A 17094-nucleotide genomic window follows, 5' to 3' on the forward strand; every position below is an offset into this window, starting at 1 on the left:
TGTGGCTTCTACTTAGCCCTTATGCTTTTTGTGCCAGGAGTTGTCTTTTGCAAAATTTTGTAGAAAGGGATTCATGGCAAGAAGGTGAATTCAACAACAATAAAAACAATTAATAATAAATGATCCTGCAATTCTGCAGCATCAGCCAGGTGCTTTCTGATTTACTGGTTATTTGTTTGGAAATTTGAACAAGTATGAAACTATTGCAGCTGCTACTTCGGTCTGGAACAAAGGCTCACAAGGTCTTGTTCTCACAGCAAGCAATTAAGTTAGTGCCATGAGCAGCGATGTCTCTTCTGTGTTTCTTTTCCTCACTTCATGTAGAACCACCAGAAGGACTTAAAATAACTTTCACTGCCTGGAATTAATTTGATTCATATTTTTCTCCTGTAAGTATGCTGTTTTATATGCGTATTTTGTACAAGCATTTAGAGTACGTGACTTAAGCAGTACAGTGAAAACATAAAGATCGTGTCATTGGACAAGCACTTAATGCCAGTGTAGCTCTTTGTTGTGTACTGAATACAAATCAGTTGTTTCAAGAAAAGAGCAGAACTAACCAGTTCACAGAATTATGTGACTTAAAAGGTTTCCTTTCTGATTATTTCATGTCAGTGCTGCTGTCGATCTGTTCCTTCTTGAAAAATGCCTGTCACTAAGCGAAGAGTGGTCTCTGCCTGCAGCCTCCGCTGCGAGTGGTGCTGGTGGTGGTGGGACACTGCTGTGTCACTGCAGGGGGTGCAGCTCCCTGAGGCTTCTGCAAAAGTGCCAGAAAGTGATACAGAGAAGGTTCTCTCATGTAGGCACGGTCTCTGTGGACATATGCTGAGATTCCCTGGAGAAAACTGATGTGTTGAAATGTTTGAACACAGACACTGCTTTGGAGAATTACTTTCTGTGTTGGAACTGACAGACATGACTGCTGTGAACCTGAAAGTGGACTGAAAGGAGGAGTGTAAAGACAGTCCAAGGGTTATGTGTTGAGAATATAAGTTCAAAAACATTGTTCTGCACTGTAGTGTTCTGGTTGGGGTTTTTTTGTTCTTTTGGTTTGGTTTCTTTTTGACAGGACCATAGACTTTTGGACAAGTATGCTTGCGTGTTTAATTCTCTCAGACTTTTTTAGTAATTTCTTTTTACCCTGCTGCTTTCCAGAATTTAATGTATTTCAGCATGTATTTTGCTTGTAGTGCTACACACCTAGTAACTTAGTTTCCTTTCTGTTGTATTTTCATGAATTACGTTTAAGGTAACAGTACAGTTGTTTTATCCTGATACTCTTCTTCCCTATTGCTACAATCACGTTGATAATTGTGGCTAATAACAACTTGGAAAAAGCTTATCTTTACAATAAGTATTCTACGTGGGTCCTAGAAGAACAAATTAGAAAAGGAGAAGCTTAAGGTCTAGTTCTGAGACATATTCATTGTAATTGAAATGCAAATACATTAAAGCAAAAGGTCTTTGAGTAGATTTAGAACTCACCAATTTCAATGAGTTTTTTGTTTTCAGTGCTTCTGAACCATGCTTGTGGCAGGAGCCATTTCCAGCACAAATTGCTTTGCTATAGTTACACAGAAATTTGAATGTCAGAATATATGTATCAGTGTCTGCTAGTTTGGAACACAGGCTTACCCATTCACTGACTATAAAATGTGGGGCATTTAGGAATGCCAAGAAAGAAAATTAAGTATTCTCATGTGCCTTATGTGAGAGCTCTGGTAAAAGTAAGATTCTGCTGGCTAAACTAGGCAGGCTGTATTATTTAAGATCTTGGATGGCTTAAAAAGAAATAAAGAATGACTGGATGAAATTGAACCTTGGTGTGACTGCTAGTGATTGGGAATGGTGAATGGTTGAAGATGAAGCTAAGAGTTACCTGTCCCTTCTAGTGAAAACCAGGAATTAAATTCTCTGAAGTGGTGTGGAAAGCAGGAGCTGTTACCGACTCCTTCCAGAGCCCAGAGATCAGTGAGATTGTCTTAGTGCAAGGACTGTGTCTGGCTGACTAACCTGGGACCGTGGTTTCCCCAGTTCTTGGCTGCCAGCCTTTCTGGCCAGAGCCATGGAACACTGATGCACCTTCGATGGTATGGAGGGTAGCTGTGAGTTTTGGCATGGCTTGGACAGCTCTGTGTGTGTCAGAGCAGCATGTAGTTTGCTCCACTGGCTCCCAGTCAGTTTTCAGTATAGGCTAGGGCTTTTGTCTTGATCTTCAAAGCAACTGTTGGATCAAACACCCTAGCAACATCAAAGGCTGTATTTCATTTTTGAACTGTCAGAATAGCTGTATTCCTCTGGGGCAATGTAGATGATGAAATACCAGAGCAATCATTCATCAGCTGGGGACATTGTGGTGGGTTGGGGGGTACAAGCTATCAAAAAAACCCAAACCTGCGAGGTGATCAGGAGAATCCAGAGTAAAATGTTTTAAAGGAGCTGCTGTAAAACCTCTCTGTGTATATAAATGGGTTCCATCATAAACATGATACAACTTCTGTTTTCATCTGAAAAATTATTGTCAAAAAGAAGAAAATTAAGAAAATTGGAATGCTGTCAGATCTTACAAGGTATTTTATTTTTAAATACCCTTTTATATGAGCCATAATATGCTAAACTTTTTAAAGTTGTGTACCTGTGTTGGGTAACCTCCCAGCAGTATTTAGAACTTACCTTTTCTTGGCATTACAATCACAAGCACCATTTACTGGGAGAGGCCATAGTAGCAAAAACTGACGGGTGACACAGCTCAAAAAGGACTGAATATTGTGTAAGTGTGGCTCCTGATGGACTCAAATTAAGTGTGATCAAATTCTAAACTAACCTTAAAAGTTTTGTTTCCAGCTAATTGGAAATATTCCCCCACTGTGGTTTGTAAAGCACTATGGACAGAACTGATTGTGCCTAAGAAATTATTTCTCCCCTCTCAACCTGGTTGAGAAACTGATAAATTGCTTAAAGGATTGAACATAAAAAGTGCAACTCTAGACAATTTAGTTGGAGGAAAAAACCCTATTACATTAGATATAAATTCAGTACCATAATAAATATATATTTTAGAAATGAAATCTTGGTAAGTACAACTTTTTTTAATGTATGTTCAGGTTTTCACAGTATTTTTTTCAGTTCTCCCTTTTTTTCCCTTCTGATGGTAGTCAGATAATTACCACCTGAGTGCCTAATGCCTGGTAGAAATGAGACATCATTCTGTTTTTTGGAACATTTGAGTCCCTTGAGTGTCTGAGGTACATCAGTTTCTTCATTTTAAGTTTCTCTTAGCCTGCCTAACTCATTTACTTGAGCTCCACCAGCCATTCAGACCTCTTTAGGAGGAGAGGAAGATGTCATTATGTCTTGTAGCAAAGACAGAAGTTGAATTAGAGGTATTCTGTTGATCAACATGGCAAAAGCTCTAGAGGAGCCTGCCACGTCTTTGTCAGTAGGTGTATATTTTCAAAATGACTGCAGTAAGGTCAAATGTGATTGTTGTTGACTTGGTACAGTGTGGAATGTTGAAGGCAAGAAGGTTTCCAAAAGTTCCAGCACAGAAATTTTGCTGAATTTTTCTAAAATGTTGAGTTTGCATAAGAAGAATCTCTTTATGCCTCAGAGGGAGGCTGTATGAATGCAAAAATTTGCATTCAGTGTCATGTTCAAACTGAAAGTACTTGTATGGGTTTCTGTGGAACTGGAATTACAAAGCACAAGGGCTGGTGTGGTACAAAGAGAGAGCCTGTCATCCCTGAGCAGAGTGAAAAGATGATTGCCACCAAATCCAGTTCTCCTGGCCAGCCTGATTTGATGTCTTCAATGTCAAGCGTGGCATGTTTCCTTCCACAGTTGAACTTTACAGTAAATACACACTCCAAAGTATAGACATAAAGTACAGGCCGTCAAAATCTGTTCTTCTAATCTCTTTGGATGGCAATTGCCTTAGGACAAGTCTAATCCTGAGTCTGTAAATTGCATCCTATTTGTATGTGAAGAATTTTTACACGTGTCATTTTGAACTATGATTTTACTTCTTTTCTCCAGCTCTTGTGGTGAGTAATGTGAAGTCACAAGATTTCTTCTTCCTGACTGGCTGATATAAATTTGAAGTGAGAGAGGAAAAATAATGAGTTTCTGTTCTTCAGCTTTGGATGATAAATGTTCCTGCTCAGGTTCTTAATACTTTCAGGGTCTTAGAAATATTTTAATGAATACGTAAGCAGTGATACTTATAAGAAATACAACCTCATGATTCCTGATGAATGAAAGAGGCATCTTTGCCAATTATTTCTTTTGCTATAGCAAGCATTATGTTTAACACTTCTCTGCGTATTTTCTCCTGGAAAAAATTAATATGCATATGTAATGAAAGTGAAGGTTTGGTCTGTGTGTCATAATGGAGAATATGAATGAATAGCCCAAGTCTTAAAAGATGACTGCCAGGAGATGTTAGTATTACAAACTCTGTTGCATGGTGTCACTCGTACATATTAAAAAATACATTGTTCCATACAACAGCTTTGAATGCTACTTCTCTTTTTCTCTTCTTTTTAAATATAAGATTGGTACGTACTAGCTGTATTGAAAGAATAGGTGCAATTGGAAGGACAAGTAAAGAGCAAATATTTAATGTTGTGAGAAATTAAAATAAGCTATAATTTAATGCAGAATGATTTTCAAATAAGAAAATTCATTAGCAGAAAGGTGACCTTCAAAATGTTTTCTGTGGAGTTAGTAATGCTCTGTAATATTGTACTAAGAGATGAGCTTGAAGATGGTTTTTTTGTAAGCAAAAACCCTGCAGAACCAAAACCAACTTTCTTGTGAAGTGCTACCTGAAGTTACTGAGAACCAACATGCTTTTCTGTCAGTGTTGTCACCTTAGGAAGCTTATAGTGTTGAAGAGTCTGATGATGCTTTTAGTCATTTTATACACCCAGCTATATAATTACCTTTACTGGTATTTAAAGTAGTAAAGAACAAAATGTGTGTTCAGTATGTTTTTCCTCTGCCTTGTGATTGCAAATCTAGCTTTTATGCCTTTCTTCTGCTTGCTTTCAGTACACTGCAGAAGTGTCACTTGTCAAGCAAGAATGGACTCTTGCAGTGGTGACTAATCTTACCCTTCACCATCTCATTGCCTTTCACTCACTCTATATGCAGATATAAAAGAGACCATTGGTATGGTTTCTATTTGGCTTCTTTAAAAAAAAATTAAATTTATTTTTATTGCAAGAAGGTAGGTGCACATAAAGACTGGTCTTTAAAAACATGGTGATAGAAATGGTGAAAAATCAAAACAAAAATTAACTTTAAATATATAATGATGTGAAGTTATTCATAGAATGAAAGATCATTTAAATGAGTACTGTTTTAGAAACTCAGCTGTATGCATGTTGATTAGATATATAAACAAAAGGTAGCAATGTCTTTAATTATAGTTTCCTGGAATTTGTCTTTGCTTTCCAGCATAAATATGCATGGATCTAGTGTTGCTTAGAAATGCCTATGAGCTTTCCATCTGCATTTTGGTGTGCATATACAATTGCATATACCCTCCAGCCTGGTTTTTTCATGCCTACTAGAAAAAATTTACAACAGTGGTGCCATCAGTTGAGGATTAAGTGAAGCAGAACCTACTGTATCTGCAAAATTAGCCAGCTTTTTTGTATTATCCAGTACTTTTATGGAGAAGCATCTTCTGTGCTCTCTTTGTTAAGGAATTAGTGAGGCAGTGCCACACCCTGGGGAAACTAGCCAATGCCACCAGCCTGTCCTGAGACATGCTGTAGGGACAGGGGGAAGCTTGAGCCCCAGAGAGGAGGGGTGAGGGAGGGAAGATACCTGAAGAACATGTATCTCTTGTAGAGGATGGTTGAAACTCCCTTAGAGCAGTTAATTTAGCTTAAGCAGCTTCTTGGTTTTTAACTGAAAGAACACCCAGATGAGTTTTAAATCAGAGTATTTCATTAAATTCACCTAACAGCAGTGATTTATGTGTCCACATGTGATTATCTCTTTGCCAGTGTGTTTCTGAGGGACAGTAAAGCTGCATATTGCTTAGACGCTTGCTCTCAGATGGCTGTTGATTAGTTGCTGCCCAGATCTCTCCTAGATTTGGTAGATTTAAGATTTCAATATTGCAAGGTAGAATTTGAACATAAATCCTTGTGCTTCCTTTTTTAATAATGTTTCTTCAACCTTTAATAAACAGCCTTGGAGAAGAGCACTGATGATGACAGAAATTATTCTCTTTTCCTGGCTGTAATACTGGTGGTCTTTGACTGCATTTGAGGGCAATGGTTTCTGTTACAGCCTCCCCATTAAGGGGGTTGTGACGAGGAACATGGATTTGTTTGCTTGTCTTGTAACTCTCCATTTGTCACCTGACAGGTTGAAGAGGAAACAGTGGCCTTTCTTGCTCACAGTGGAAGTGAGGAAGAGTTTGATCCAAGCACTCTCCCAGATCCTGATAAATATAAAGACTCTGATGAAGAACAGGATTCAGAAAGTGAAGACAGCTATAGGTATGCACCATCTTCCATGTTCATTTAAAAATGTTGATGTTTTTTATAAACTGTTTTGTTTACATGTTAGGAATTCATCTTAGTCCTCTTTCTCACGGTACTTAGTATAAGTTTTAAAAGTTTGTGTGTTGGGTGCTGAACAGAAATCTGAGCTAAAGGCTATTATTTTCTTCTGTGAAGTTATATGAAAAAGATTTTTGAGTCAGTGTGGAAGGGATCTTGGTGAGACTGTTTCACGTGCAAAAATGTTGACTAATACGCTGGAGGTTTCACGTGTTTCCATGGCGGATTGATCCTGTCTGGATGCCCGGTGCCCACCAAAGCCACTCTTTCACTCTGTCACTGCCATCCTCAGCTGAGAGAGAAATGTAATGAAAGGCTTGGGGGTCAAGATAACACCAGGAGAGATCCCTCACCAGCTACTGTCATGGGAGAAGCAGACTTCACTTGGGAAAAAATGAATTTTTTCATTACTGATCACATGACAGTAGGGTAATGAGAAATAAACCCGGATCTTAAAACACTCCCCACATCTCTCTTCTTCCCAGGATTAACTTAAAATTTTTTCTACATCCTCAGCAGCACTGAAGGATGGGGAATGGAGGTTGCAGTCTGTTCATCATGTTTTGTTTCTGCCACTCCTCAGGGGAGGATCCTTTCCCTGCTGCCATGTGGGGTCTCTCTTCCACTTCCACAATCTTCTTCAACTCTTTCCTGTGGGCTGCAGTTCTTCATGAACTATTCCAATGTGGGTCCCTTCCATGGCATACAGTCATTCAGGAACAGGTTCCTCCAGCATGGGCTCACAAATCCTGCCAGCAAACGTGAATGTTCTCCAGCATGGGCTCCTCTCTCCACGGGGCCGCAGGGGCTTCCCAAGGGGTCACAGCCTCCTGGGGTTCCATGGGCTGCAGGGGCACAGCTGTCTCACCATGGGCTGCACTACGGGCTGTGGGGAAATCTCTGCTCTGGCACCTGGAGCACCTCCTGCCCCTCCTTCTGCACTGATCTTGGTGTCTACAGGGCTGTTTCTCTCACATGTTCTCACTCCTCTCTCTGGCTGCAGTTGCTGTTGTGCTGTTTTTTCTCCCTTCTTAACTATCTTATCTCAGAGGCACTCTCACTATCACTGGTAGGCTCAGCCTTGACCAGTGGTGGGTTTGTCCTGTTTCAGAAATGCATTTCTCTTCTGTCACATTGCAGGTTCTTTCAGTGTGGAAGGAAAAATGTGGAAGTAATTTGAGGATTTGGATGATCTCTTTGCACCTGTGCTGTATTAAATAAATTTGTGCATGGTAAAACTTGATAAGTTCTATGATTCAGTATTGCTCAGACTCTTCAATGCTCAAATGAAGTGGACTCTGAGTTTGAAGTAAATATATAATAAGAAATTAATTTAATTTAAGACAGTATTTATAACTGTATGAACCGGAAGATTTTGTTTCATGTAGTTTAATAGAAAAGCACAGGGTGAGAATCAGGATCTGTAGTTGATGCCAGCAAAATATGGGAAGATGAAGGAATACTGCATGCAGTCCTGCGTGGTTTACCGCAACAAGAAGGCCACTTGTGTGTTTCTGACAAACAGTGTATCGTGTAACAGGTTGAGAAGGATGATTTTGACACTTAAATGGGAGCATAGGTTTTTATTTTGCTCTCTTCCAGATGTCTAAGTTCATAAAGCTTTTGCTTTTCGCATCTGAATCAGGTAAATCCTAGGGACTCAATTGTCCTTACCCATGTGTCACTGAATGTTGTGGAGTCAGTATGCAGGACTGGGTGTGGGACATGGATTTAAGGACTGGATAGCCCTTAAGTTAACAGGCTAGTGGCCATGTCCCCTGGAGCCTATTCACCAGTGTGTGTCAATAGAACTGACAAGGATGGGGAAGTGCACTGCTTTTTCTGAGCAGCAGTAAATCGCTCCTTCTTTGTGCGAGGGGGAGTATATATTCATACATCATGTTTTGTATTGATCCTTTCCTCAGAATGTCAGCTAGACTCAAGATTAGCTGCACTTTAAGAATAAAAGTTGACAGAGATGGACGGATTTTTGGCAGTGGTAATAAGTGCAGACTTCTGTTGAATCAGTGGCTGATCTGGCCCCCCTGGAGTCAGGGCACGTGCTCTTAAGGAGAGCTAGGACTCAAAGAAGGTCAAGGTCCTTGGTCATTTTCCCTTCCTGTGGAGTAGATTAGGAAAGAAAGAATGTACACCAAAGGAAAGCAGGCAGGTTTCCTTTGTGTATCTCTAGACATACCGACACTGAGCATCAAAGCTGACTTTGGAGCTGGAGAACAGACCACTACACATGTTAAAAAAATGTGGTTTCATCAACAGTGCTTACTGGAAACAGTCTTTGGCCTGTCCTACTGCACCAAAATACACTGAGACATTGCCCAGAAGAGGTTTAGTTGGCACCATCCGAAGTCGCAGCAGTTGTGGACACCATGGCCAAATCCATTTAGCCTGTAACAACATGACTGATAACTCCTTGGGCAGGCTGTGACCAGAACAGGATCATCCATCACATGCTGCACTGTCACCAGAGTCATCAATGGCTCTGCATTCCAACACACCCCGCTCCTGCTCCTAAGTCAGCTTTGATGCTCAGTGTAGGTATGTCTGGTGAGGTGCTCTGAGCACCCTGTAGAAGGCTTTTGAGAAGGAGCAAGATACAGTGAAGGAAATTAATTTGGGGCTTGATTGTTAAATCAATGCTCATGCCTCATGCATCTTTCTTGAAATTGCTATTGCATTGTATGATGAGCTGCATTTGGGGCTGGAAAATATTGACCTAATGATTTTAACAAAAACAAATCAGCTGAGAGTAGCAGACAGTGAAATTAGGCTTTGAGATTAGAAATCACAACTCTATTCTGTTTTATATTTCCAAAATCCAGAGATTTTGCTCAAAGTGTTGGATTAAAATAGAAATATGTTGGGCTACACTAGCTGCTCCTTGCTTTAAGGGGGGAAAAATGCTTCTAAAAGGTATAATTCACAGTAAGTATGTGAGACCTAGGGTATCTTCCTTCAATAGTCTTTAAAAATAGACCAACTGTCCATGGTTTCAGAAGTCAAAACCATTGTTAATATTCTCTCTGTCCTCCCACAGAATTTTTTTTAATCTGGGGGAGCTGTACAAATTATGAGTTAAATTTGCCTTTGCATAAAATTCCCTTCCAGCCATACCTCTACAAGCAGAGTAATTAATGACTTCAAGCATGTAATATGAGATTAATTTTTGTATATCTAGCAACATTCATCATATTTGGTTTAAGGCTATCAAATGTAAGTTGTTAATGAAGTGAAAAATCTAAGAATATAGAACAGAGTGAAAGAAAAGCAGCTGGATTTCTTAAATATTCATTTTGCAGTCAGATTGAGTTTTTGGTATTTCTAATTCCTCAACCTCTTTAAATAAAAAATGCTGAGGAAGAACAAAGTTCCGATTGACCTCATCATTACCTTCTTTAAATCTTTAACGAGTGTGACTGATCACATTACCTCCTAGACCAGCATGGAAAAGATCTTGGATGTGAGGAGAAATATCTTAGTTCTGGTAGTTTTGTTTGTGACTTTATGGACAGTCACCAGGTGACAAGTATGCAAGTTAGTAGTCAGTGCTACTTTGTTGTGTGCCTCCTTTATTTATGAAAATTATGGGCAAATTGCAGTTTCTTGCAGCTTCTTACAGCAGGATGCTGATGTTGACCTCCTGAGTTTTAGGTCATTCTTGTTGAGGTTGACATTACATTGTATTTTGAGGTGATTCATCAGCAAATCATGGTGCTCCTTCTAACGTGGATTATTCAGGTCATATCTGTGACTTTGTGTAGGCCAGAACTTAATGCTGTGATGGCCAGAAAAGCACCATAGGGGAGACATTATAAAAGGTCTCAGTTTAAAAGCCTTGGTCATTCTGATGAGCTGCAAAATTGGTCATTGAGATATTGAATTGCTCTTGATAGAGACTTATATGTTCAGCTGTAGAGATGTTTTGATTTATAGCAGTGGAATGGCCAGTAAGGGAATCATAGAATCATTTAGGTTAAAAGGACCTTTTAGCACTGCCAAGTCCCACTAAACCATGTCCTTGAGTGGCAAATCTACACGTCTTTTAAATACCTCCAGGGATGGTGACTTCACCACCTCCCTGGGCAACCTGTTCCAGGGCTTGGCAACAAGTCTTTTGATGAAGAAATATTTCCTGTCATCCAGTCTAAACCTCCACTGGTGCAACTTGAAGCTACTTCCTCCTGTCTCTGTCAGTTGTTACTTTGGAGAAGAGACTGGCCCCCACCTGGCTACAGCCTCCTTTCAGGCAGTTCTAGAGAGTTCTAGGTCCCCTCTGAGCCTCCTTTTCTCCAGGCTAAACACCCCCAGCTCTCTCAGCTGCTCCTCACAGGACTTGTGCTCCAGACCCTTCCCCAGCTCCGCTGCCCTTCTCTGGACACGCTCCAGCCCCTCAATGTCTTTCTGGCAGTGAGGGGCCCAGAACTGAACACAGGATTGGAGGTGTGGCCTCAGCAGTGCCGAGTACAGGGGGACGGTCACTGCCCTGGTCCTGCTGGCCACACCACTGCTGATCCAGGCCAGGATGCCATTGGCCTTCTTGGCCACACACTGGATCATGCTTAGCCACTGTAGATCAGCACTCCCCGGTCCTTTTCTGCTGGGCAGCTTCCCAGTCACTGCCCCATCTTGTAGCACTGCCCGGGGTTGTTGTGACTCAAGTGCAGGACCCGACATTGGCCTTGTTGAACCTCGTAGAGGTTCCTCTGCCCATCAATCCAGCCTGTCCAGATCCAGAAAATAACTCAGTGCAATATATTTTAATTACCATTTCTATGTGCTGTAGCATTCTGACAGCAAGCAAGGAAGAAGCTGCACTGGGCTTTATGGAAGGGACTGCAGTAATTAATCTTCATTAGGATTGCTGCCATGGCCTTGTGAATTAAAATTTATTACATGGAGAAAGTTTTGGGCACAGCATGTTTGATTAGCAAAATGCCAATATTTATGGGATAAATTATTCCTAACTTTTCTGAACTGTATTTTACTAGGAGATTCATTCATTATTCCTGTACATTTCTTTGGGAAAGAGCTTGTGGGCTTTATTGCAGCCTGGAAACTTGACTCATGGCCTGTAGTTCAGTGGCAAGGGCGGTTTGTTTCCAGAGGAGTGGTGGTAAACCTAGGCTCCAAAGCATTCTCTGATAAATGTTAAGTGAAGCAGAGCCTGTCTGGAGATCTTGCAGGACCACGTTGTTTAAACAACAGCAACTTGGCTGTGTGACTGCGCATTTCAAATGGCTCATTCTCAAGCATTTAAAATCTAAACCCTATGGCTTGTTAAGACATTGCTTAAAGCCCAGAAGCGAGCTAAATATTAACAATTAAAGCTTTCTATTTTTCCCTGGTATTACCTGAAAACATACTTGTGAGTTTATTTTGTAGTAGTTTAAAATTAGAGTTTCTTGGTGTATAGCAATCATGGTCATAGTTAGATCCTGTTTCCCAGATGCCATCCAGATATGCTAGTGTTTGTTTTAGGGACAGGATTCATAAACCGTGCTTTAATGTTTGAGTAATAAATATTACTTGCCAAATGATAGCATCTTACTTAGTGTTACAGCTGTGCAAATGGTGGCCACAGAAATTACTGTGCCTGTTGATAAGTTGGCTCCTCACCTGTGTAAACACAAAGTAAATCCTTTCATCAGGCAGCCTCAGACTGCATGGATTGTTCAGGCAGCTGGAAAGATAAATTTCACCAGATGGTAAAAGGAAGGAATTGTAAACCATCTGCATGTGCCACTTTTGAAATGTTGTAAGCAGAAGACAAAAAGATGCACTGGCCTTGGTTTGAATCTGAATTGGGGGTTGCTTTCTAAGTGAGTTGTTCTGCTAGAAAATAATTTACCTCAGAAGAACCCTATTTTGGCTATTTGTGGACACTAGCTGGTAGTACATCAGTTTGTGTGTTTGTGAGGAGTAAGGGGCCATTTATGTCCATGGAAAATGACCAACGGTAAAAAAACTGGCTCTGCAGGGTGACAGGCCTTCAGTTAATGGAGACTGAGGAGGAATTCATTTGACAGTAAGTGCAGAAGTTATTCCCATATAGCTGCTTTTGCACACTCAGTCCTTTCACATGTGGAGCTGGGAGTTCTGCCTGTTACATCTCTCCAAACAGCTAAGGAGAAGCACCCTGAATGAGCACAGGATGTCTCTGAGCATCATGATGCCACACATTTTCCGTCTTCCTTTTGAAATTGCCACTGTTGTCTTTTGTAAAATCTACAACTCTGACTGCTCCTCCAGAGTAGTACAGCCCCTTACCACCACCCAAATCAGCGCTGGTAAAAATCTATCCTGAAGGAACATGGATGGGAGTTGGACTTGCTGCTTCAAAGGCCCCTTTCAACCCCAATCATTCTGTCTGTGGACAGTCAGTCTGTCTTCCTTCTGTACCTCAAAATTGGGAACATCTTATTTGCATGTTTCACATGATTGTCTGCTTACCTTCCTAAGCTGTTGTTATCAAATACTGTTTTGCATCTACTTTTTGTGCATCACGGAAACACAACTATTTAGCTCTCTTCATTGCTTGTTGGTTTTGCTGCTGCTGCTTCCTGTGTTACACATTCCTCTTTATTCACTTCTCCAGTTCACAGCCCAGCTGGGGTCAAATTAGTGTGAAAATGCACTTGCTAATGTGTAGATGCATCTTCAATTTACACTGCTAATCAAGCTGCACAATCCCTCAGTACCAGTAAGAAGCAGCTTGACTCTGCAGAATCATACCACAAAACTTACAATGAAAATTAATCATAATTGTGTTCATGTGCTCTTGTTCGTGGAAAAAAGTGAGGAATCTCGCAGTTCAGTTCCCTCTGAATGTGTTTTATATTTAAATGTTTTACCTTATGGTTATCTAGGCCTATGGGCCTCTGAAACTCCAGAAGTGATTGTAATTTTTGGTATTTAAAGTCTGCTGTTTCATAACTTGTAGGTACAAATGCATGGCTTGTGAGGTTTCTGCAGTGTTTTAATTGCTAAGATGTTTTAAACTAATGTCGTAGATGAAGCATTAGTCAATTATGAATGCAAACTGGGCTTCAGAGTCCATTCAAAGGCTGGAAATAATTGGCTCTTTTGCAAACAAGCTAAAATGCTTTTATTTAATGAGGCCTTCCTTGTGCTTTTAAAGAGAACCCCTACAGTCTGTCCTGATCAAAGTGAACACCGTGAAACTCCAGCCCAGACCCACAACGTCCAGTTGGAAAAGTGAGAATTCTTTATGCTTCAGTATATTTTCATATACTGTCAGTATAGCTTCAGCATTTATGGAATATCTTAAGCACTACAGAGAGAAATATGAGAGTCCTTTCCCCAGAAAAGGAATGAAATGTTGGTAGCGAGCCCTGAGAAGCCGCCCCCATGCAAATGACAGCTCAAAGCCAGCAAAGTTGCTATATCCTGTGAATTATAGGAAGAGTGAGTGTTTGGAGCAGTCATCATCTATTCACGGAATCACTGAATGTTTTGGGCTGGAAGGGACCTTCTGCATTATCTAGGTCCCAATAACCCCTGCCACGGACAGGGACACCTTTCATTAGACCACATTTCTTTACACTATTTCTGTTGGGTAGGCAGGGAAGAACAATATAAAGGCAGGGTATTTCATTTGCCTTAATTGTGGAAATGCAGGGTGTTTCTTACAGGATTTCCCTCCTTTCTCTGGGCTGTAATGAGTAGTAGGCAGGAGGTGGCATTGTTCTTCTATGGAAGGTGGGATGGACGAGAGAGGGGGGCAGGTCACACATGTGCAGCCCACCAGCACAAGGCTGTCAGATCTCGTGTAATACCTCCTTCATCTCTGTGGAGGGGCAGCCAGAAAGCACAGTGTACAAGCTGCATTGTGCTGCTGATCCCTCTCAGAGAGCATTTGGGGACTTGCTGAAAACTGCCATCTTTTGCGGTTAATGTTTGGGTAAGGCTGGTTTCCAGTGAGTGGTGAGACCAGCATTTCACAGACTGTTAACTAGTCCTATTAATGGAAAAAAATAAGGTGGGCAGCTGAACATGGTTTGAACTGGGCATTGGGTTCCTCTGCTGTGTTGACAGTATTGCCCAATTAGAGCTGTTTATTGTAACTGCTGTTTCTAATTAAGTCTCTAAACAGTATTTCTGAATGAAGCATTTCACAAGCATTGCATTTACACTTAAGTCATTGTAAAAATTATGGACAGAAAAAAATTCTTGTTTTGTAAGTAAACAAGACTTACTTTTTGTAAGTAAACTGAATTTTCTGAGTAGAAATTTGACAAATTTTAATTGAAAATCTGAATTCAGCCAACTTTTTAAGAAAAGCCCAAGCTCTGTTTCTGAAGTTCCATTTTTATTTTTGTTATATTTAAAAAAATACAAACATGGAAAGCTGAGAATGCTGTTTTGTTTCAGTTAGCTTGTTTGGATGGAATGGTCTGGGGTGTGGGGGTTTGCATTTTTCTGGGTTTTGGGTGTGAATTCTACCCTACAGTATACGACAACCAACTCTCCATAATCTGGTTCACAGATCTTAGGATAGATTTTATTAGATTAGATTGTTTAAAACTTAGATAAGAAGACTTACAGCATTTTTTCTATGTTTTGGACAAAAAACACGTGAAGATACATGAAAGCTCTGTCTTTCCTCCCATTGTTGTCACGTGGCCATGTGGTACAAGCCAGGGTTATGAAACAGATTGGCAGCTGTTTCATCCAGATTGAAGGCTGCAAAAGGCAATTCATTTAAGTCTTAAGAGAAACAGCAGAAGAAGTAGGAATTCACCAGGGAAAATTATTGGGTTTGGACTTTTCCTCTTCCCCATGGCAGAGGTGGTTAATAGCTTCCAAGGGAAATGTCTCAAAGAAGGGGAAAGAATGATCAAATGAGATAGTCCCAAATCAAAATTGTATTAAGTGTAGGATTTGCCAGTGAAATGACAGTTCTTTTATTTTTATTTTTGGTGCATATTTATTGTAAGCAAGATCTTGAGTGCATGTCAAGGTCCACTGACACATCGCTAAATCAGTTTTGTCAAGTTGTCTGTTGCTGTATTAGGCAGCAAATATTAGATAAGTCTGATAGCAATATCTTGATACACTGTAATCAATTAAGACAGAACATCCACCAGCACCTCGGTCTGAGAGCAGCTCTAATTTAGACATTCAGAGTCCATCAGCTTCCATTGCTTCACCCTTCTGAATTGTAATTTTGTTTGCTCTTATCTTGACACAAATTTGCCTTGTTTAAAAGGAATTGTTAGATTACATGATGATACTGATTACCACAGTTGTTAAAAAGACTAATTGATTTTTTTCTGCAGTGAACTTGAGGAGAAGAGTGGAAGAAGGAAGAGGAGCAATAGCAACAATGCCACAGCAGAAGAAATGCCACTGAAAAGAAAGAAGGTGCAATTCAGCCAAGAGGAGGATCCTTATTTGCCATTAGATACTGGGCTTTCTCTGGCAGAGGATGAAGAGCTTGTACTGCATCTGCTCAACAGTCACAGCTAATTATTTTTCTGCAGGTTTTCTTCTCTGGGACATTTCCACAGTTTTGTCAGTAGTTTACAGAAAATGAATTTGGCATCTGGGCAGCTGGGTACCAGTGAATGTAGATAAATGAGTTCTACATGCAATGAGATTGCCTTAGATTGCCTCATAGATTATAGCCAGTATTTAGTTTGATTTATAAGGCTTTCTAAATGAACTTTTCAACCTAAATCCCAAGGTGTCATTTTGCAGTAGCATGTTCATAATTTTAAATCTCCCAAGTTTTGAAGCAGTTATCTTCTTTTATTTTAGCCTTGCTTTAAATGAAAACAGGATGTTCCTTTCTTGACTGTGCCAGGTTTGTTATTTTGGAAGATATATGTGTACTAAAATTTTTAAGGAAGAAATACTGTTGGCAGCTCAGATAATATTACTTAAAAATAAAGTATGTACTTTCTTCTGTGTATAAGGCACATATTTTAAAAATATTTTAATAAAAATTTCTAGATGTAAACTTAATGGTGTCTCTTTCAGCTTTGTTATGAAAGCATACATTTATCCTTCAGGTGTCATTTCTGTTATGATTCTGTCACGGATGTTATGCAATTCAGAAAACAACTTTTAGAGGCTAAAACTGAGTCTTGTATTTGAATCCCATATGAATGAGAACACACTGTCTCAGAGTTGTGTCTGTTTATTCTTTCCATATGAACATATTAAATACTTCTTTTTTTTCTTTTTTGTCAGTATCACTTTTTCCTTTTTTTTTTTTTTTTTTGGTCACAGGAATCTATCAGCACCTATTCAGTACAAACCTTTCCTCCCTATACCCTATACTGTCTTTTAGCTCAGTTACCCAAAACTGAAAATATACTACAAATTCTTGTCTCCAAATGTTTCTTCCACTGTTCTGCCAGCAGGCAGGGTATCATAAAAACAATATTATAGGCAGAGCACATCTGCCATCTGCTCTTTCCTGACAATGTGGAATGAGAAGAAATGACTGAGTTTCACAAACAGCTAAACA

General features: G+C 40.0%; 1 protein-coding gene across 1 annotated transcript in view; it reads left to right on the forward strand.

Moving 5' to 3' along the window:
* The window catches only part of DDX10 (DEAD-box helicase 10), a 161587-nt gene extending 144771 nt beyond the window's left edge, over positions 1 to 16816 (forward strand). Inside the window, exons 17-18 of the mRNA XM_042023859.1 lie at positions 6385 to 6518; positions 15899 to 16816. Of these exons, the coding sequence (XP_041879793.1) occupies positions 6385 to 6518; positions 15899 to 16088 (324 nt within the window). The 3' untranslated portion in view covers positions 16089 to 16816. The remainder of the gene's footprint in view (positions 1 to 6384; positions 6519 to 15898) is intronic.
* The last annotated feature ends 278 nt before the right edge of the window (positions 16817 to 17094 follow it).

Source organism: Corvus kubaryi, unplaced genomic scaffold, assembly GCF_017639235.1.
Source record: "Corvus kubaryi isolate FWS band 111438036 unplaced genomic scaffold, C.kubaryi_AGA036_p1.0 37256, whole genome shotgun sequence".
NCBI classification, from domain to species: Eukaryota; Metazoa; Chordata; class Aves; order Passeriformes; family Corvidae; genus Corvus; species Corvus kubaryi.